The following is a 23,067-nucleotide window of genomic DNA, read 5'->3' on the forward strand; positions in this document are numbered from 1 at the left end:
CTAAACTTCTGTTTCTCTTATCCCTGCGGCTTCCCGGCGCCCGCCCCGAGGCTGCTTCTCGGCGGCTTCCCGGCTGAGCCGCTTCAGCCCGCTTCTCTTATCTGCGCGGCTTCGCGGCTCTGCGCAGCTCGGCTTCGCGCGCACACTCTGCGGTCTCGCACTAGCCCAGCGTTCCCTATCTACTTGTGCCCCGCACGCTCTCTCTGCGCGCGGCAGCCTCCGTGAGTCACACAGCGCCAGCTCACGTCTCCGCCACTAGTATTCAATCTAAGTTCCCCGGGCTAACCTGGCGAATTCAACCCAGCTCACGTTTCCGCCCCACGATCTGGCTTCCCGTCCTCTGCTCCCCGGGCTAATCAGACGGATCCCAACCTGGCTTACGTTTCCGCTTCTGGTTTCAACTCTTCGCCCCCCATTCCCGGGCTAACTTGAGAATCCCAAAGTGGCTTTCGTCTCCGCCTCGGCCTGCCCCCCACGGCTTCAATTTCCCTAACATTTTTCTCTACCCGGTATGTTTCCCCAAGCTTTCCTCCAACAATACTCCTCCCTCATTTCTCCTGGCCTCTCCCCACAGTCCGTATCCAAGTCTGTTTGTTCTAACTTTCACTTTTGCTTTCGACCTTAGAGATTTCTCCCAGCTTCCCCCCATAGTCCGTATCCGAGTCTATGCCTAGGCTTTCAATAGCTTCTTCCGGCACCTTTTTCGTCCGGCTTTTCCCTAGGCTGTTTGCTAGTCTCTCTCTCCGATATTTTCCCATTTCTTCCCGTTTCTTCCCTCCTAAGTTTTCTATCCGAGTCACGGCACCATTATGTCGCTCCCCCTCTTCATGGAGGAACGACACTAAACCCTGCCTAGGCTTCATATCCGAGTCACGGCACCATTATGTCGCTCCCCGTCTTCGTGGAGGAACGACACAGGACCCTGCGCTGTTCTTTCGTCTGCTCGGCCCTCCCCGGGTTTGCTGCTGGTTCTTCCCGGGTTGGCTACTGTCCCTTCCACCTCCGTGGAAGGGCGGTTCCCCCTAGCCACTTTCCCCACTTCCGCAGGGGAGCAGCACACCGCCGGCCGGCTCTCTCGGGGGCTGCACAGGTGTTCCCTTAGATGTTCCTGGTGCATGCCGTCTCTCTCCTCCTTTATAGTCCTCCTCTGCCAATCCTAACTCGGCTGCCCACACGCCGAGTACGCTGCTCTCCTCCAATCAGGAGCAAGTCCTACAGTTTATTGGCTGAACTGGAGGCAGCTGTGTAGAAGCTGTTTTCTTCTCTCCCAGCGCCATATTGTGGGAGAGCAGATGCATAGAATAAGTCTTAATTCCAGTAACTTAGTCTAGTCCGAGTTGCTCCCCACAGCTTCCCACTGAGATCAGGAAGAGACGTGGAGGTCCACTCACTGCAGTATTATTTAGTGCCATACTGGAAGTCCTAGCTGGTACAATCAGACAAAAAATAAACTGAGAAACATGGAAACAAAAAAGAACAAAGAGAACTGTAACTGTCCCTATTTGCAGTTGACAGCCATGGTTGTAGTGAAGAGTTGGGGAGTAAACTAGTGCATAGATCTCTCTGTGTGCCTGTCTTTGTCTCGCTGTCTTTGAAATAGAATGAGACTAAATAAATGAAAACTTAGAAAAGAAGTTTGTGCCGGCCTGCAGCACAAAGAACCGGGTTTCCTGAAACAGAGAGTGGGAATGCAGGGACAAGGACACAAAGAATGAAGCCAAGACAAGTCCTGATCAAGGCTCCTTTATTCAACAAATCCAGTAGTATTTAAACATGACCAGTTGTTTACAAGAAGGAGCACAAAAGATTTACATATCAAAAAGGCTTTTAAGGTTACAGAGAGTTCCGGATAAGGTTCTTAATTCTTGATTACAAGGGTACAATAAAACACTTAGGTGATAAATGCAGGTTTCAGGTGTGACTGATTATCTATACCATCTCTTGTGAAAGGTTTAGCAGTGAGATAAGGTTCTTCCTGCCTCTTCCCGGAATCTCCTTAGTCTAATTGTCTGTGCTGGGAAGTCTCCATCCATGTTTAAGTGTAAACAAAGGGAGCGACTGCCTGTGGCTGCCCACAGAAGTTGTTCCCAGTAAAAGTATGTTAGCACTAAGCTTCAAGTTTTTGGCTCAATTTTGTAATTGGTTTTCTTTAAGAATATTTAAGCTGGTATGGAGATCTGGATTGTATACCAACTCCACGTTCTACTGACAACCATTGCTCCTTTGAGCTGTTTGCAGTCTGTAATTTCTTAGAAATTTGTTCCTTTAACTTAGGCTGACTGTGCAATTTTTTAATGCCCATTCTTCTGTACAGTCATGCACATAAAAACTGATATACTCTCATCTGTATTGCCATTTTATGAACCTAAGAATTGAACAGATTTTGGAAGTTTTTAGCTATTATCTCTTCAAATATTTTCCTTTCTAATTTCCTCTACTGAGTTAGAAATCCTACTATATTTGGATACATTTTGGGTAACTTTTTCACATCTCACTTATAATCCATAAATTTATCTTGATCTGATGATAAAATGCTTTCAACTAATTCCATTGTATTTTTAATATTAGAATATTTTTAACATTTAAAAAAAAAGATTTTAATTATTTGAGAGGCAGAGTTACAGACAGTGAGAGGGAGAGACAAGAGAGAAAGGTCCTCCATTCACCGGTTACTCCCCAAATGGCCACTGTGCCAATCTGAAGCCAGGAGCCAGGAGCTTCTTCTGGGTTTCCCACATGTATGCAGGGGCCCAAGCACTTGGGCCATCTTCCATTGCTTTCCCAGGCCATAGCAGAGACTGGATGGGAAGAGGAGCAACCAGGACTAGAACCGGTCCCTATATGGGATGCCAGTGCTACAGGCGGAGGATTAACCTACTGCATTGCAGCACTGGCCCCTATTCTTAACATTCTTGAAATTATTTCTTGATCTGCCTTTTAAACTATTATTAGCTTTATTTTTTGATTCTTATATTTTCTTTTTTTCTTTAAGTTATTAAGCATTTATAGTATATTTTTGGGTCTCTATTTTTTGAAAGTCTGGGTGCAATTTGCTCACTTTTATTAATTATGAATTATTTCTTTGAATGTTTCATACTTTAGAATCCGAATTGATTTCAGCAGGTCTTTCATGGTGAAAATCCCAAGTGCTGTGTGTGGAGGGTGTTTGAGAGGAATTTGGGATTGCGTCTCTTACATTCTCTAGGGATTTCCTTGATATTAAAGTCTAAAGATGTTCATAGACCATCTAGGTGATGGCAGTCAAAGCCACAAGCCCATTCACAGCACAGGGCCATGCTAGGAATTTTCAGGATGATTTAGAGCCCACGGCAAGGCATGCAAGATTCCTGTCATCCATATTGTTGTGTTGGTCAGGTGGCTTTTTCCTACTCTGCCTTCTCAGTGTATGTAACTGTGAAGTGCCTAGCTTTTTGTGGGAATCTCGGCTCTAATTCTCATGTTCCACTGGGTGAGCCAAATTGTCTGCTACTGTCTATCCCTTGGATTTCCTACATGTCTTTCCAGCACACAAACACATTTTTCTACCCAGGACACTTAAGTTTTCAGCTCTTGTTTTTGCACCCTGTGATTTGCTATGCTGTCTTTGGGCTTAGTTACACCTATACAATTTATTTTTATTTTATTTTATAATTTAAAAAATGTATTTGAAGGTAGAGTTAGAAAGAAAGGGAGAGATGGGGAGGGAGGGAGGGTGGTAGAGAGAGAGAGGGAAAGAGAGAGAGAGAGGGAGAGAGAAATCTTCCATCCTCTGGTTCACTCCACAAATGATGGCAATGGCTGGGGCTGGTCAAGGACGAAGCCAGGAGCCAGGAACTCTGCCTGGGTCTCCCATGCATGTGCAGGGACTCAAGCACTTGGCCACCTTCTGCTGTCCCAGGCACATTAGCAGGGAGCTGAACTGGAAGTGGAGCATCTGGGTTTGGAACCAGCAACCATAGTGGATGGCAGCTCCGCAGGTGATAGGTTTACCTCTATGCTACAATACCAGCCCCTACAGTTTATTTTAAGGCAAATTTTATATTTTCTTTCTTAATTGTTTGTAACTAGAGAATTTTCACAATATTGACAGCATATGAAATTCTTGTTTGTTTGCTTTCTTTTCAAGCCACACTCTCAAAGTGATGCTATGAAGTTTTAGGATTTAATTGGAAATGAAAATCATAACAAAAGATGACAAAGATTTCAAATAATGTGTCCAAATGTTGCTGCTAAGTGTCATGCAGTCCCCTATTTTCTTTCTTTGCCTGAGTCAATTAAAGTGATTTCACATTTAGTGCCAGTTTTCCCCCCAATATTGTGCTAATATAAGTCTGCTAATAAGTTGAATTAATAATCCAGCTCTAAAACCTAACTTTGAACTGTCAGATATCATCTTACCTCAGTTTTGGTAGATCTGGTAGATATAACTGTTTCATGAAAAATGAATTACGACCCTGAAGGTAATCTATTTTTGTGTGTGTGCAAGGTTATTGAGGGCACTCTCAGTAGGAAAAAATACCCCTAAAGTAAAACTAAAATTACTTTGGTGTTAAAATAGATGACACTGGTAACAAAGGACAATTTCTCCTTTTTTTCACATTTTTATCTTAATGCTTACAATGTATAATGAAACTACTTTTATGGATTACTAACATTAATGAGATTAAGAAAATAAGGGCCGGTGCCGCGGCTCACTAGGCTAAGCCTCTCCGCCTGCGGCGCCGGCACACGGGTTCTAGTCCCGGTCGGGGCGCCGAATTCTGTCCCAGTTGCCCCTCTTCCAGGCCAGCTCTCTGCTGAGGCCAGGGAGTGCAGTGGAGGATGGCCCAAGTGCTTGGGCCCTGCACCCGCATGGGAGTCCAGGAGAAGCACCTGGCTCCTGGCTTCGGATCGGCGCAGCGTGGCAGCCTTAACAGCCATTAGGAGGTTGAACCAACAGAAAGGAAGACCTTCCTCTGTCTCTCTCTCTCTCTCACTGTCCAACTCTGCCTGTCAAAAAAAAAAAAAAAAAAAAAAAAGATAAATATGGGAAATTACATTTTATCTAATTGTTAATTTCTCAAATGAGGTTTTGTACTGATTAGACTGTTAACTGATAGTCTTTTTTTTTTTAAGAGGAGTTTATTAGAATTCAAATAAATAGAAATTTTTATGACAAAGAATTTTTTATGGCAAAGAATTCAAAGTTGTAGTTGGTTCTCATGGCCTTTAAAAAAGGGTACTGAGGGTTTTCTCCTAAAAAATTATTTATTTATCTATTTATTTATTTGAAAGGCAGAGTTAGAAAATCTTCTATCTGCTGCTTCATTTCCCAAATGGCCACAACAGCCAGAGCTGGGCCTGTCCGAAGCCCGGAACCAGGAGCTTCTTCTGTCTCCCATGTGGGTTCAGGGCCCAGGGACTTGCACATTCTCTGCTGCTTTTCAGAAGACATCAGCAGGGAGCTAGCTGGGAAGTGAAATGGTGCCCCTTTGAGATGCCGGCACCACAGGTGGTGACTTTACCAGCTACACCACAGCACTGGCCCCAGCACTGAGTGTTTTTATAGAAGCATTTCTGTCTTTTAAAAACGATCCCTTGGTACTGCCTAATGAATTCAAAGTATAGTTCACCTAACACAAGTGTATGCTATTTTTCTTCTGGTAATAATTGCCTTCCATGCTGTTTAACTGGAAGACCTGGTGTGGAATGTTATTTTGACAGTTCGCAGTAATTTGACCTTGGACTACTGATTTTTAAACTCCTCTGAGTGCCTGCAAGGATTAAATACTCTCAGCAGCTTCAAATACACGATTCCTGAGCGCCTCCAACATTTGCTCCTCACCTGCGCTGATCCATCCGAGAGATGCAGACGAGGAAGGGAGATGTGGTGTTTATTGTGTGGAACAAGCCTCTCTCTGCATCGCTGAGTTTAAGCCATTCTCGCTGAGATTGCCTTATTCATATAAACTTCCTTCAAATGACGTTCTTAACAATTGTGGGGCTCAAGTAATTTTGACAGTATTAGCAGAGGATTACCGAGTGCTCCATAGGTAAGAGCTTTGGATCTGAGTGATGCCAACCTTACACTGACAGTGACATTTGTGTTAACCATTTGTGTTTGATGCTGGGCTGTGAGAAATGGAACGTCTATTTAAGGTCACACTGCTAAGATGTGGCAGAGTCTAGACTTGAACTTGGGTCTGAATGACACCAAGATCTGCTTTTCACTTTCGTGTGAGACTGTAATCTTCATGATACAAGCAGCAGGTCTGTCTGTGGCTTTGCCTCCTAGACGTTTGATAAGCAGTTGTTGAGTAATGAAACATATGGACTCAAGAAAGACTCCCTTTAAAAAAAAAAGATTTATTTTATTTAGAGAGATCTTCCATCCACTGGTTCACTCCACAAATGACCGCAACAGCCAGGGCTGGGCCAGGAAGAAGCCAGGAGCCAGGAGCTCCATCTGGGTCTCCCATATATATGCAGGGGCCCAAGCACGTGGGCCATCTTCCACTGCTTTCCCAGGTGCATTTGCGGGGAGCTGGATCTGAAGTGAGGCAGCTGGGACTTGAAATGGTGCCCATGTGGGATGCCAGCATTGCAGGCAGCAGCTTTACCTGCTATGCCACAGTGCCGGCCCTGACTCCATATGTTTAATGTAAATTGTGATTTTTTTTTTAATTTGTCATCTCATAAGGGAAGGAGAATAGTTGGTTAATATTTTCCTTGCTAAAATATGTGTTGTTGGTTAGGCACTTCTCAGTTTAGTTTGCAATCTAGTTTTCATGCTCCTTTCAATTTTTCCCCCAGCGAATTGCTCTGCCTTTAGAGTAAGCTGTCATGGATATTAGCACTTTGATTAAGGTTTTGGAGTGTAAAGAGTGAGATTTCCCAAAAGCATTGCAATTTAAATTGAATTAGATGTAGCTGTTTTTTTTTTTCTTGTAATTAAAGTCTTTGCTAAGAAGACTAGATATAAATACTAAAGACTGTTTCTTAAAATACACAATACTAGGATAGTGCAAAAAATTAAACACTGACACAAAGCTAGTTTTCTTTAATACAAACCTGTAACTCTGCTTCATTACTGGTGAGCAAAATACTGCATCCTCCTTCTGCTACCGGGCTTGAGCAGAGAGCACCTTTTAGATCACCCTGGATCCCAGGCCCAAGATCACCCAGAGCCTGCAGTGTGCTGGCTTTGGAGCTTGTGGGAAATGTGGTAGATTTTGATCCATCATAGGTGTAAGTTCCCAGCAAGCAAACTCAAATTATTTGTTTAGGTCCATTACAGTACAAGCTCCAGGGTGTGCTTCTTAAATTTTTGCTTTTGCTGGTTCTTTTTCTATCTTTTTGTCTTCTGGCCAAGTAGGGGGAGGGGACATAAAGAAGGAAAATGTGCAGCCTTTGAAAATGCCCGGCTTCTGTAAAAATCTGGCTCTGGACTTGGGTTTTTCCAGCTGGTATGTTTCTTACTAGTTCGCTTCAAAGCCTGGGGCTGTGTTGGTTTTCTTTGTGAGAAGTTCTCTCCTTTCCTAGTGCTTTCTGAGGAGTATTACATGGACCTCTGAATTTTAATCAAGAGAGAAAACCATGGTTCTCCTTAATGATCCTATCAAGAGATCCAATTTGCACATAAAACTGTCAGTGGGTTCAACCCATTCCAGAAATAATGCAAATTACAAACCAAATTTATCAGGTCAGAAGTTAAAACGCATGTGAGAAGTACTCATTGCTTTGCAGCAGCCATGCAGTCATGGCTTCATGGGACTCCCCTGATATTTTGTTAAGTTATGGCATCCTTCTGCATCCTCCCCCAGGCACTCTGGGTCTTCAGCTTTTCCTCAGAGGATTAACTCCTGGTTCTTATCTAAAGCCTGACTTTATCTTCCATTTCCTTTCATTTCAGAATTCTAAAAGGCCTTATGCAGTCAAATGGAATGAGTATTTCATGCAGTGGGCATATTATTTGTTACAACTCTACAGTTCTATTGATCAGTATGGAGCCTACTAGAAAAATTTTCAACACTGAAATAGGATGAGTGCATTGTCATGTCCATGTGAACTGATGTGTAACCATCCTCTCTCTTCCCCCCTCCCTCCCCATCTCTTCTCATCCCATTCTGTCTTTCTCTGCCTATTTCTCTTTCCTCTTCTCCCACGCAGGGTCCCCGTGGTCCTGAGGGAGCTCCAGGAGAGAGGGGCTTACCTGGAGAAGGATTTCCAGGACCAAAGGTAACAAACACTACCTTCTGTAGCAGGAAAAGCGTCTTTGCCTCACATGCTCATGAATTCAAAATCTAACACATTTGTCCTGGCCAGTTACTAAAGCCGAGTGCTTTCCTGCCTGTCCTCACCCTAGGAAATGAAGGGGAGCACACATTGCCCTTACCATGAAAGTACAATGAAATTTGTGATTATAAATAAGTAATTGATGAAATTCAACATCATGCAAATTCCATATGTAACATTAGGAAAATCTTTCAGTGTGTAGTCATCAAGGCTACAGTAGGTGTATTCCCGAAAGTTAAGCTATGGAGTGTAGCTATGGAAAGACTTTCCTCATAGTTTTGTTTTGTGAAACAGAGACAAGATACTTAATCTAACAAACTATTTTGTAATCGTACTGCCACCAATGTAATAAGAAAGGAAATTTTACCATCAGAACACAAGGTATGAAAGACCTGCCTTCCACCTGGAAGATGGAAATTTGAACTCTTCTACTGCTTGATTCTCAGAGCTGTTTCCTCTATACCAGAGGTTGGCACCTTTTCCCTGCCAAGGGCCAGAGAGCACATGTTTTAGCCTTAGTGAGTCATTTGGTATCCGTAGCAACTGCTTAACTCTGCTGAGGTAGCTGGCAAGCAGCTGCAGACAATGGACAGATGAATGAGTGTGGTTGTTCCAATAAAATCAAGTTTTCAGAAAACAGCAGTGGGCTGGATTTGGCCAGTGGGTCAGCATTTGCTGTCCCCTGGTCTAGGCAGTTTACTCAGAGTGTCTGGCACATTTGCTAAAGGCCACATAGGAAATAGTTTTCCAAAAAATCTCTGGGCAGCATCAACAGAATTCCAGAGCGAGTAAAGGTAGGTTTTGGCGTTGTTTCTTCATTTCTAAAATCTGTCTCCCAAGCACCTCCTGTGAGCATGCGCACATGCCTTGCCCAATCACGTGCTGCTGTGAAGTGGTCAAGACCATCCACATCGTCCTTCCATGAGGTCACTAGGACCTGGCTGTCCCACTGTGGCCTCCTGCTCTCAAACTGCATCTTGTCCACAGCATCTCCTGCTACGATCAATATTCAATTACTATGAGAAACCCAAATCTCAACTAGAGGGCCAGCAATTTGCTGAAAACAAATCATTCGGACTAAGTTATGGGTGACTGCTGTGTTGAATTGCAAAAGAGGCCTCTGTCAACAAATTTCACTTTGTTATAATAATGAAATAATTTGTTGGATAAAGGAGACATTACTAATGACCTTGCCATTCATAAAGTATGACTATCAAAAGATAGAGGTCAACAATTTGGAAGTACATTTCAATTTCTTAATTTTTTTTTGTCACATGGTATATTTCCATTTATGCACAGCCCAAGCCATCTGGAGAATTATTTCTCTTGTAATCTGTGGATTTTTTTAAAATAAAGAAGCCAATGAAAAATGGTTGTGTGAAACACCATGAAGAATATTCCAGGCATGTCTTAGTGGCATCTTCAATGTACTTTTATATCATCTGAAGTATTATAAAATAAAACACTCTTGACTATCACAACCCAAGGGCTCTGCACTGCCTTATTTCTCACCAAAAAAATAATACTTTATCTTTAGGTTGCTTAAGGGTCAAATACATGTAGTAATGATCAGAAGAACCAATTAGTCAGAAGACTTCATTCCTGTATCAGTCAAATATATGGGAGTTTTCTATATGAGTAACTTGTGGCTAATTTGCAATAATGTAGCTAATTTGCCATGATGTGGTAAAAATTATGGATATAGAAAGCCGTATAGTTATGTTCTCCTAGGTTTCCTGCAATTGCAATTTGATTTACTCTTGGTTCCATTAAATTCATTAAATGAATGCCATTTCTGACTAGTTACATGGCTTATTTTTCATTACCAAGGCACAAAGTGATACAGTTTCACTGATATTACTTTAAGACCAGAACAATTCACCTAGGTCATGTGAACACAGAAGCATAGCCAAGAATATTTCCCATGAATTCTTTAAACCTAATTTTTAATGACTTTTTATAAATTTAGGTATAAAACATTTAATAAATCATCCAATCCTTGCAAATATTAGTTCATATACTTACATGACAGACAAAATTTCCTGTGTGATGGATTCATTTTCAGCAATATTAAGGAAAAGGAGGCTTTATCCAGTTGGTAGTACTATGTGATGTTGAGTTCTTCCCCCTCCAGAAATTTCTGTGGAGATCAGGGATTGAGCGCCTTTCTACCTTCTGCAATGCTGCATGTGTGTTTGTGTGGACAGACTCCTTCCTGTTTAAGGATTAGGACAAATTTTTTTTTGCAAGTTGCAAATATTAGAGTTCATTAGAATTACCCGTTTGTAGTGAGCAGAGAATTTAGATGTTTGATTTACAAAATCAGCTTGCAGCATAATTCATATGAAGTATAAGGTAAACTCTTTTAAAATCCTGATTGTTATTGTTGGACTGATGTTCCTCCCATGTTTCACTTTCAGGGTGAAAAGGGTTCTGAAGGACCAATCGGCCCACCTGGATTACAAGGCCTGTCAATCAAAGGGGACAAGGTATTGTGCATAGGATACAGTGCAGAAAAAATGTCAATACACTCTTTTTTAAATGGGTACATTTTTAAACTACATACAACATAACCATGTCACATATGTATCCAGTTATCTAGTTTATGCAAGGTTTTTAATTATATAGAACAAATTATGATCTGGGAAGTAATCAGTATTTATATTTGATGTCTCAGTTATTTGAGTTCTCTCTTCCAATGATTCCTACCATCAACAAAGCAGCTTTGAAAGCAAAACAAATGCACTCCTGGCTAAAAAATAGTTGTTAGAAATACTGACCTGACCTCATCACAGCAGTGCATGTCTGTTCGTAGGCTCTCACCCAAAGGCATTATTTGAAAATGAGATTAAACTAAGGGCACTCATTTAAGAAGACTAGTGCTCGTGCCCTCTAGCGTCCACAGGACAGCACCGATGGTTGATCAACAGTTACCTGATTCATTTCAGTGAGGGAGACCACAGGCCATGAGAAACCAAGAGAAGTCAGGAAGAGAATGGAGGTGAGGTTTTTCACAGAGTTTGAGCTTGTGTTAGGTGATTTTAGAAAGATTCAAGGAAGCTCTGGTTTGGATGCAGTCAGGAAGCACAGATAATTTTAAGATTGAGTGCTCTAATGAATATCACACTGAAGTTGGGGAAAATTCCTTCATTTTAGCTAGCATAGGGGGATGGTTCTGAGGCACTTGGGCAGTGCTTGCTTCTGTCTGGGATCAGGCCTGATTCGGGGGAGGTCTTGTTTTGTCTTGGGCCAGCCCAGTGGTGCAGCAGCCTTGTCTGCTGCGATTTCAGCACCACCGCCTGGCTCCTGGCTCTCAGGCATTGCTTCTCTCTTTTGCACTAATTACTTGTTTTCATTAAGCAAGTGAGGTTTAGGATAGCAGGTATTGGAGGTTGAGAAGACCCAAAAGAGCAGAGGGGAGTGATAGCTGCCGGGGTGGGGTAGAGGAGAGGTGGCTTAAGAAGTACACAGGACCAAAGACCTCCTGTCAGTTTGGGGTCAGAATGCCAACCTCTGAGCATATCATCATAGGAGATATACTAGAACAATGATTGATAATCACAATTCGCTCAAGTGTTGCATTCAGTCTTAAATGACTTATTTATTAGTAGATATCTCTTTTGGCTATCTATTTAAATAGCAGAAATAGTGATAAATAGTGAATCAAGGCCGGCGCCGCGGCTCACTAGGCTAATCCTCCGCCTAGCGGCGCCGGCACACCGGGTTCTAGTCCCGGTTGGGGCGCCGGATTCTGTCCCGGTTGCTCCTCTTCCAGGCCAGCTCTCTGCTGTGGCCAGGGAGTGCAGTGGAGGATGGCCCAGGTGCTTGGGCCCTGCACCCCATGGGAGACCAGGAGAAGCACCTGGCTCCTGGCTCCTGCCATCGGATCAGCGTGGTGCGCCGGCCGCAGCGTGCCAGCCGCGGCGGCCATTGGAGGGTGAACCAACGGCAAAAAGGAAGACCTTTCTCTCTGTCTCTCTCTCTCACTGTCCACTCTGCCTGTCAAAAAAAAAAAAAAAATAGTGAATCAAATACATTTTAAGATGTAACATAATTTTTTTCTTTGACATAGCTCAGCTCTGTTCCTAACTGCAGCTCCAAAATACTCCAAAAATTTGCCAGATGCTCCTTCTTCCTTTGGCGCAGTGAGAACTGAATACAAGAGAACCATTCTTTTACGAGTTCAGTAAATTAACTTTTTCCAGTGTTGCTGTGACATGGTATTTGTGTTTTCCCATCTGGAGCTCAGGCAAAGAAAACACTTGGAAATATGAGGACATTATCACGTAGCAAAGCTTTAGTCTGCTGTTCCCTTACCGAGTGAAATCCCCCCTCCCCTCTTTCTTCCTTTGCTCTCCTTTGATGTACAACAGTACATTCAGAGACTGGTCTCTGTGACTCAAGTGATAATGTAAGCATCCCTATGATAAAGCTCTCAAGTACATACATAATATATTTATTTATAAAATTAGAACAAAACAAAGAACTTATGACACTGATATTTAATTGCAAATAACACTGCACAAAAGGGATTCTCTCTTATGTGTTACCGAGTATTTGCAGAATAGTGGGGTCCGGAGTCAGAGTGGAGTTGAAATTCACCTAACAGTCATGTGACCTGGGGTGGAAATGGAAAATGGGGGTGCTCGGTCCAGACTGTCGCTGTGAGGATTAAATGAGAAAGCGCGAGGACCATTCGGCCCACTGTGCCACCGCGCCAGCTCCTTGTGCAGGATCTCTGCGGCCGCTCTCCTAGGAGTGAGATGGAGGGTTCTGAGCAGAGAGCCGTGCAGCTCGGGTGTGCAGGCCCCACCTGCGGCTGCGGAGAGAGCAAGATGAAGGGAGGTGGGTGAGAGGTGACGGGCGGCTGGGCCAGGGTGTCACCGACAGAGGCCGTGGGGAAGCACTCAGAGCCTGGGCGTGTTTTGAAGGTAGGTATGACAGGATTTGCTGTGCGTCGAGAGGATGTCTCTGAGCTTCTCTGAAGAATGAAGTTATGGTTTACCCAGAAGCAGCAGCCTAAAAGACAAGCAAGGCTGGGGTGGGGGTGAGATATCCGGAGCTGAGTCTGCGCTAGGCTAGATTTGAGATGCCAAAAATAGACCATGGGGGTTGGGGTGGAGGGCCCGGCTGTGTACAGATGGTATTTAAGGCCATGACTGGGTGAGTTTACAAGTAGATGGAATAAAAGCGAAGGAGGAGTGAGTCCTTTGTGTACGGCAATCGTTAGAGGTCAAATAGATAAAGAAGCGGCAGCAGCAGAGACTGGGAGTGAGCGGCCGGAGACCGAGCCAAGGGAGCTCTCAAGAAGGTGAGGGAGCGACCTATCAAATGCCACTGACAGGTCAAGTGAGAGGACGGCTGGCAATGCACCCTGGGTAAACAGGCTTCTTTCAGCAGCAATTGTATTTGGAATACACGGGATCAGCAAGCTTTTCCTGAAACAGTTGGGTAGTAAATATTTTTGACCTGAGGGCCATAATAAGGTCTCTTTATAAGAGACATTTTGTACAGTTACCTTTATAACAAAGGAACTGGTTAGTGCAAAAGCAGCCTCTAGCATTACATAGATGAACAGGTGCGCCTGGGTTCCAGCAACATTTTACCTACAGAAACAGCCAGCCAGCCCCATAGGAGGCCAATGTTTGGGCTAAAAATACTATGTTTTCATGAACAAAACGGGATCACTTGATCCTACTTTCTGTACTATTAAAGTGCATTGAGCCCACATGAAGACACACCCTGGAATGTGCTTCATAGCGTTTTGCTTTGCGTCAGCCCTGATCAAAATAAATCTCATGGAAAGAAAATGCAATAGCGTCAAGTTCAGATTAATGGTTGGAATCTTTTGACACAGAACTTGGCTACTTTATTACTTAGAATTCACAGGGCTTTTATTCTAAAGACTTTCAAACAAACAAATAAATAGTATACACCACCCTGTAAAGAAACCTTTGATTTTTTTTTAATGATCCTGTCATCCTTCTGCCTGATCCCCTGCATCCTTCTTGGACTCACTGAGTTTCGCCTCCTTGCTGTTGCTGGAACGTGCCAGGCCTTCTCTGGGGACTGTTTGTTCTGTCTACCATACTTTTCCTCCAGGTTTTTAATATGCATCATTCGCTCTTATCAATGAAGCCATCTTGAGCTACCTTGTCCAAATTGATTAATTTTTTTCCTTAGCACATATCATTAGTCAACAAACTATTTATCTTATCTGCCCTGTGTATTATTTTCTATTGCCCCTACTGCAATGCGAACTCCATTGAGGGAAGATAGTTGGGTCTGTTTTGGTCACCATTGTTGCCCTGGTATTTGGAATAATTTCTGCATATAATGGGAACTCAGCAGTATTTGTAGAAAGACACAACAAATGAATGGCATTGTTCTTACTCATAATTCTCACTGTTTTCCCAAATTATTTCTTGGAAGGAGACAGTAAATTTCTTTAATATTAGTTTATTGACCTTAGATCATTTCTTAATTTTTAAAATATATTTTCATAAGATTTGAAAGGAAAAGTTATTTAGAGAACTTAAAAATATTTTTCTTCTATTTATCTCTCAAATTTCAGTTTTCTTGTACCCAGTACATTTTATACTTTTGAGTATTTCTATCATGATTCTAAAAGGAAGTGTGTATGTCACAACATATGGAAAAGAGGAATTTTTTGAGAAAAATGATAAACATAAGCTGATGCAGATCTTCACCAATATAGACTAGATAGCAAAACATGTCATTTATTATGTTGGCGAACTTGAAGTGTAAACTGCTTAAAAGGAATGAAGTTCTGTGATTTTTCCCCTTGAATTTTTGTATAGTATCAATATAGATTTGATGTAGTGGAATTCCTGGTGAGCAGAGTGTGGAAGAATGAGATTTTGTTTTCTTGTCCTGTTTCTGACTGATTTTCTGTGCAGGGAGACTTGGGACCTGTGGGACCCCAAGGACCGATGGGCATCCCTGGAGTTGGAAGTCAAGGGGAACAGGTAATTCACGTCCTCTTCCTTTCTCCTCAGGAAAGAACGTACCAGAACGTTCTGGTCCCATCTGCACTTAGCAGTGTCGCCTGCAGGCCAGCCCTGCGTGCCCCTCTGAGTGGATTCGGTGGTCCAGCTGCAGCGGTGAACGCAGGCGAAGACCAGATGGTCCTAGGATGCGATTTCTGTTCTTAGAACCCCCGAAGACTTAAAAAACGAACTCTATGTTTCTGGGTCTTTGCCTATTAACAGGGTAAGAGTTTTGGGGTAATATTTCCTATGTTTAGCTTCCCTTGGTGATATCAGAATTTGGGTCCCCTAAAACATATATGAAATGTAGCCCCCTAAAGTTCCCCAGATATCCTATCTGGGGTGCCATATGCTATTGGAATGTGACCCTTTAAAAATATATCAGAATGTGGCCCTTTATAGTTCCCCAGAAGTCCCATCTGGGGTGCCACATACGTTATCAGAATTTGGGGTGTCATATGATATCACCATATGCTTATTAATAAACCCCCAATATTAATAAGCTCTAGTGAGTTCATACCGAGCACCAGGAACCAGCCACGTGGTTATGCATCTAGGCCAGGAAGCCTAGGGCAGGTGGTGCAGGGCTACAGCCAGCCCCCTATTGGCAAGAGGCCGGGGGAGGAAAAAGAAGGAAAGGGCCAGACACACCCTGTCCCAGGCTTTTAATCCTCTTTCAAAGGGGAGTGGTTAATTAACCTGATTGACCAGTGGACGCTCAAGTGTGGCCAGGTAGGGGCATGAGGTCACACAGGGGCATGGTGAAGGTGTGGTCTTCCAGCCCACAAACCTTATCAATTTTAACCTGTATGCCTGCCTACTTCATTGGGAGTAATAGTTTCACCTATTGGTTTGTGTGGGGTTTATTTCCCCTTGAAGCTCAGTGAGTGATAAAATTCCTCTCTCCCATGCCCGTAGAATAATATTTTCCACACCACTGACCACATACCGACCTAAAAAGGGTATTGAATATAAGGGCCAGCTACTTCAGAGGTATCTGAATTTAAAGGGCACTTAATTTTGGGCACTTAAGTGAAAGGGCCTCCTCCCTGAGTGGACACCAACCACAGAAGAAAGCTGAGATCTCTGAGGATGTCTCGACAAGTGTGGCTGGAACGAGACCGAAATCTGACGATTTTTGAAACAGCTGGTCAATTTTGTTAAACTAAATAAAATAGACGTGGTGTACAGTACTATTAATTGTTGTGTACAAGCTCTTTTTACATAGTTTCATTTAACCTAAGTGTCCAGCAAACCTAGATTTATGTTGAATATCCTGCTCATTAGAAAATGACAAATCAGTTTGATTAAAATTTATGATTAAGGTCTGAATTATCTTTTGTCTGGAGAATGAATAATGTGTCCTTTATCTGAGGTAATTGAAAGGAAGAATTTTAAAAATGAGATAATTCCAAATCTCATTGTTGACACTTAAGTTTTACTTTATTTCAGACCATCTGCTAGTTTGTTATGAGCTCTATACTTTATTCACTAGCCCAGGCACAGCGAAGTTGGCTGTTACTCCTTGTTCCGTTTCTTTGCCCTTGGCAGAGGTCCTAGTGTGCTACATTAGGAGGATTAAAGTGCGGAAGCAGCCAAGATAAATCTGTAAATAAATATTTAGATAACAATCTAGGACTGGACATTTCAGCTACTCAGGGATCATGGGTTGACTCTCCTGCCAGGCATTCTCAAGCTCTGTGGTTTGTTTGCTGGCTTTAGCAGGACTCTGGTCTGATCCCAGACGCGGCTGGATGGGGCTGTCACATCCTGGGTCTCTGGGGCCGAGAAGAGGTTGAAAGAAAGGGTGCAGGTGGCCGGTGGATTCTGGACCTCCCAGCCCCGGCTTCCTCTTGCCTTTAATGCTGGCCCTTGACGGGTTCCTTAGCTTAAAAAATAAACTCTTCTTCTTTTGTTTTCTCATCCTCTTTTCTTTTTTTTCCAAAAGGAAGAACTGTGAGGTGGATGTAACCTTGTAGAACTGATGCCTCTTGGTTAGGAGAGTGAAGGGACGCTGTTCTGAATAGGAAAATAATTACTTAGCTTTATTCAGAAACTCCCCATTCAATTTTCTTCTCATCCTCAATTTAATGTGTTCACCCACTGAATTCTTTTTGTTATTAGATCTTCCCATTTCTCTTATAGAAATGACATTTCCCACTCATCTGTTTGTGAGAGAACTTTTCTTTCCAGCACGATGTTTAAAATAGCTCTGATCATTTCAGGTGTTTTACAGAATGAAATGAGACATGAGCACGTGCACATGTGCCCGTGAGTTTCTTGGGGGCTGTCTGTTGTCTGCTATTTGTGAACCAGTGTAGAAGTCAAAGCTTCTTAAAACAACTCAGTATTTATGGTGTAGCTACCCGAGCTTCCCTTAATTCTTTGGGCTGCTTCAGTCTTAGCAACCAGAGGAAGGGGAATCATACGTGTAAATTAAAAGTGAACAATCAGTTGTATCATCTAACTGGAGAAAATGCTCTGTTTGTTAGGTTACATCAAAACATACCCCTAGCACACGGGTGAAGGGCTCTCTTCCTCCAGCTCTAGCTGTGTCTCTCTCTCTCAGCATCTGCTTTTCTGGGGTTACTCTACAACCACTCTCACCGCTGGGTTCAAAGTCGCTCCAGGCCAGCTGCAGTTGCTCCTGGAATACACCTGCTCTATGAGAAACCTCATGTGGTTCTGCCCTGACAAACCCTGGATGCGTGGGCTCACCCCATCCCAGCCCTGTTCTGGCTGCCAAAGGCCATCTAGCTGTCCCAGACATGAGTCTTGTGTCCTGAAGACCAAAGTCAAAGTCTTCAAGTGGTTTCATTGAAATCACTCTTTGAGACTAGAGTAAGGAGAGAAGCAATCCAAATACCATTCGTCTCTACAAGGAAACTCTAGTCTAGGCCACTTTCCCCATAGAAGAAATTCCCATCTCCCTCCTTGTTTCTCTCCCCGCAGTGTGAAGGAGGGAATCAGGTGTCTGAGTTTGGTGGCTGCTGGCTAGCTATTTGCTTCTTAGAGCCTACAACAAAACTTCACGGTAATAACCTGATACACATACCGATTGGCATAACCAGGATACAGTTTTGCCTGCATATGATGGAGATGTGATATGGGTTGACGGGGAGGGGGGAGTTTTATTTTTCCTATTTAAAAATCAAGCTTGGTATGATCGCTCCATTCATCAGTGTCACCAGGGATTGAGGCTTCATCATGACTGTGATTCTCCCATCCTGACCACATGATCCAGGGTAGCCACGTGCCTTTATTCCAGCCACCAGGGAATGGGAAAAGGGAAGGAGCAGGGATTTTGCTTCTTTTGCATTAACCAAAAATGGCACACATAACTCCATTCACATCCATGGGGGCAGAATCAAGTCCACTCTTGGCTACAGCCGGGCCTGGAAAATGTGATCTTTATTCCAGGCTGCTGTGTGGGCCTAATGAAGTTTCTCTGACTATGGAAGAAGTGGGAGAATGCGTATTATAGCTCACGTAGCAGCTTCTTCCGACGTGAGTTGGAGATGAGTAATCTGTGACGGGGTGTGGACTAACCTTTCACTTTAGAGAAATGGGAACTACTCTTATCTAAATATTTTCTCAATTTTACTGATGCCATTTGTTTTTTATTTCAAAGGGAATTCAAGGTCCTATTGGTCCACCAGGTCCACAAGGGCCCCCAGGACAAGGCTCACCTGGTCCCAAGGTAATCTCAATATCTCTGGGTAATTGTTTTCTGGTCAACGATGATGCATTTGGAAGAGAGCAGATAGAATGGACGTCTCTCTGGTTGGCTAATTCTTATGCCCCCCAGCAGTCTCACAGTTAAGTCCAACTGCCGAACACTTAAAGCAGTGGACTCCAAAGTGACCTGACGGTAATTTTCTTCTATGAACTTGAGAATCAGATGATGTCCTAAATTGGAACTATTATTTATCCCTTAAGGATAAGCAAGGCGCTTATTATTTTACAGTTGTTTCAAAGAACGAGTTGTCATTGTTGCTGCATAAAATACTCCTCTGAGACGACTCAGCTGAGAGCACGCGCCCCCGAGCAGCCCAGGTGCGAGCAGCTCTCTCCAGCCCTGTGACTGTGCGTCCTCGAGAGTGCACCAGTGACAGCTGAGACGGCTCTCTGCCAGCCACATTGCTCCTGATCAGCAGTCACCTGGGCTTCTCTCGTGTCAGTTTTAGCTGCTCTGGATCGTAACTGTCAAACTCTTCGTGATGCCCTCCCCAGGGGCTCCTTAACATCAGTTTTGAATACACTCTGAGGCCTGTACTTTAATTCCTGCCACATATATAATTCATTTGGTGAGAATCCAACCATCTGAAGGCATTTCAAGCTGTCTATCAATTTTTAGAAATCTATGCAGTTTTTTCACTATGTACATTTTCTTGAACTTTTTAAAGACCCCCTCATATATGGATATTCCAAAAAATTGTTAAAGATTTATTTTATTTATTTGAAAGGCAGAGTGACAGAGAGAGAGGGGGGGGAGGCAGAAAGACACAGGAGCTCTGTCTGGGTCTCCTACATAGGCCCAAGCACTTGGATCATCTCCCCTGCCTTCCCAGGTGCGTTATCAGGAAGGTGGATGGAAAGTGGAGCAGCTGGGACTCACATCTATTCTTCAATATGAGATGCTACCCCAAGAAACTGTTTTGTATTAATTTGCTGGTGTAAGATACTTTTAGGGCATGAAAGGAAGGAATATATTATTTTTATGTGTTGCTATCCTCTCTTCGTACTAGGGAGAAATAGGCCAGATGGGGCCTACAGGCCCTAGAGGACCAATAGGACTGGGAGTACAAGGTCCAAAGGTGAGTTGACTATGCTGCTTGGAGACAAATAAACAATTCATGTAATCTTAGTTAGGGCTCCTTTATAGTGCAGTGCAGTACAGACCATGCGTGTGTCACATGACTCCGTAGAGCCTGTTTCTCTCACCTTTTTAACTGTGGTTGCTGGAAAAGTCATAATTGCCTGGATAGCTTGTGTCGTATTTCTACTGGACAGCGCTGCTCTAAACCACAGACTCCACTGGGGCAGGGCCTTTGCTCGTCTTCTCTGTTTGGAGGACAGGACAGGTACTCAGGAGGCACTGTTCCTATAATGCATCCTGAAGGTGTGTAAGGGCTGCTGAGTCACGCTGGGCCCCAGTCCTTACTATTGATCGTTCTGCTGCCATTGGCATTAGTCTTACAAACATTTGGGTATCGGAAGAATATGCAAGATGTAGGTCTGAGAAGATTATCCATAATTTTATCCAAATGCATAAAATATTTAATTACATAGGTTAAACATTTATGCATATAGTAGCTGCCATTTTTTGCATTTTTAAAATGTTTTTTTATTTATATGAAAGTCATAGTTAACAGACAGAGGGAGAGGACAGAGAGAGAGAGATATTCCATCCACTCGTTCACTCCCTAGATGGCCGCAACAGCCAGGGCTGAGCCAGGTTGAGGCCAGAAGCCAAGAGCTTCATCCTGGTCTCCCAAGTGGATGCAGGGACACAAACACTTGGGCCATCTTGTGCTGCTTTTTCCCAGGCCATAGCAGGGAGCTAGGTTTGAAGTGGAATAGTTGGGAATTGAACTGGAGCCCAAATGGGATGCCAGGTGGCAACTTTACCTGCTATGCCACAATACTAGCCCCATATTGCATGATTTTGATGTGCTACACAATATGCTAAATGCTAAGTATGATTCATATGTGTGTACACAGAAAAATAAATATAGTATACACATGTATGTATGGGCATACACATATATGATGTCATTTTCATGTCAATTTCAGAGCAGTAATGTATGTTATAATAAGACTCAGCAGTTAGACTATCTAAATTCAAATCCAAGTTTTACCACTTACTAGATAACAATCTTTCACTTTAAAAAATAAAATGTTTCCCATATCTTGATGAGTATAGAGAATAATACAAAGAACACCCATTTTTCCAAAGTCAAATGTTAATATTCTGTCATATGGACTCCAAAAATCTTGTCAGAAGCATCACAAATCAGGCCGGAGGTCCCTGCCTGTCCTCCCCACTACCATTGTTGTCTTCTCCTGTCTCAGACATAATCATCATGAATTTGGTGTTGAACACTTTGTCACAGCTTTTATAATTTCCCATGTTTTAATTCATCAGCCATATGGATAAAAGAGCTTGTCTTTTCTGTGCGTTTTTGTGTGCCTCTAACTCTTTTATTGTAACTGATCTTCAGTGTTCCACTGGATGAGCCTATCTTGTTTACTATTTATTCAGCTTCCTGTTAATGACTATCTAAGTTGCCTCTAGTGTTTCGCTTTTGCTGACTGTGCTGCCATAAGCATTCTGTGTTTCCTTTTGTATAAGAGTACAGATTTCCCTGGCTTATAGCACACAGATAGCTAAAGGTAGAATGAGAAGATCCCAGAGTTTATATGCTTTCCATTTTGGCACGGGGGAGTCCTGTCCAAATGGTTGTGCCATGTTCCCTCCTCCCAGCAATAGCTAATGGTGTTCCTTCTCTGCATCCTTTCTGTTGCAAAGTGTGTAAAAATCTCATTGTTTCCGTGGGTATTCCCTGGTAGCTAAGTGTTTGAATGATTTTTCATGTGCTATTTTATTTTAGTTTTTTTGTTCCATTTTACTTTATTTTATTTTTTTGAGACCAGATTCTTTTCTAACTAGAGTTCATTTTAATCTGGATATTAACCCTTTCTTGTATGGGTTGTAAATATTGCCTCCTAGAGATACCTTTTAGAATATAGGCATTTTATATTTTGATATATTCCTGTCTTTGAATGGTTTGTGCTTTTAGAATATTATCTTTAAAATGTGTTGGCCTTAAAGTCATAAAGACATTCTTTTTAATGATATTTTTAGCATTTTGCTTTTTAAATGTAGGTCTTTACATTGAATTTATTTTTGTGTTTGGGCAATGTAGGTCTCTATTTTGCCCCCACATACATAACCAGGTGCCCATCATCAGTTATTGAGAGTACATGCTGATCTGTAATACCCTGAATGACTGATGTCAATTTTCTGTGTTTGTCCCTGTGATAGTGAGCTTTTTGGTACTGTAACCGAAATACCTGAGAGAAGCTGCTCGGGGAGGGGGGAGGTTTGTGTCAGCTCACAGTCTGGAGCCTCAGAGAGCTCGACGGGCTCAGGTCCCTGGGGAGCTGCAGGATGGAGGGGGGCAGATCACATCTCGAGCCAGGAAGCAGAGAGCACCCTCGTCCCGGCTGGTCCACTTGGACTCACATGCTAATTCACACTGGAAGTACCTCCCCAGACATGCCAGGAATACGGCTTTTCCAGGTTTCTAGGTGTTACTTAACCCGAACAAGTTGACACCATAAAATTAGTCACAAAGATGATGGGAACCTGAGCTCTCTGCGCTGGTCCATTTGTCCATTCTCATCTCTCAGTGCTATTACCTCCCTACCTTATGACTGATTTAAAATAAGTTTGTTATCTGATAGGGAAAAGCCTTATCTTCTTCCTGGTTACTATTGATTCTAACATATGCATTTCAGAATTTCTTTTTAAATTTAACAAATCATCCCACAGTGATTGAATCAAATCTACAGATTAAATATTGAATCTTTCAAACAACTGAGTAAAATGCTCTAATTTTTCGGAAAGTATTTATCATGTTGTCCATAAAAAATATTGTACATTTCTTGAATTTATTCTATGAGTAACTTGGAGAAATTTTTGCAAAGTGAATTTTTCTCTTTTGTACATCTTTTTATTTTTTATTTTATTTTTTAGAAGATTTATTTTATTTATTTG

The 23,067-nt window shown here is 42.7% G+C and overlaps 1 protein-coding gene across 2 annotated transcripts in view; it reads left to right on the forward strand.

Annotated features, from left to right (window-relative positions):
- Positions 1-23,067, forward strand: part of COL28A1 (collagen type XXVIII alpha 1 chain) — a 195,040-nt gene that overhangs the window by 71,429 nt on the left and 100,544 nt on the right. For both annotated transcript variants that reach the window (XM_008261700.4, XM_051852947.2), the window contains exons 14-18: positions 8,149-8,217; positions 10,695-10,763; positions 15,195-15,263; positions 18,916-18,984; positions 20,033-20,101. In XM_008261700.4, the coding sequence (XP_008259922.3) occupies positions 8,149-8,217; positions 10,695-10,763; positions 15,195-15,263; positions 18,916-18,984; positions 20,033-20,101 (345 nt within the window). The remainder of the gene's footprint in view (positions 1-8,148; positions 8,218-10,694; positions 10,764-15,194; positions 15,264-18,915; positions 18,985-20,032; positions 20,102-23,067) is intronic.

Source organism: Oryctolagus cuniculus, chromosome 16 (assembly GCF_964237555.1).
Source record: "Oryctolagus cuniculus chromosome 16, mOryCun1.1, whole genome shotgun sequence".
Classification (NCBI taxonomy): Eukaryota; Metazoa; Chordata; class Mammalia; order Lagomorpha; family Leporidae; genus Oryctolagus; species Oryctolagus cuniculus.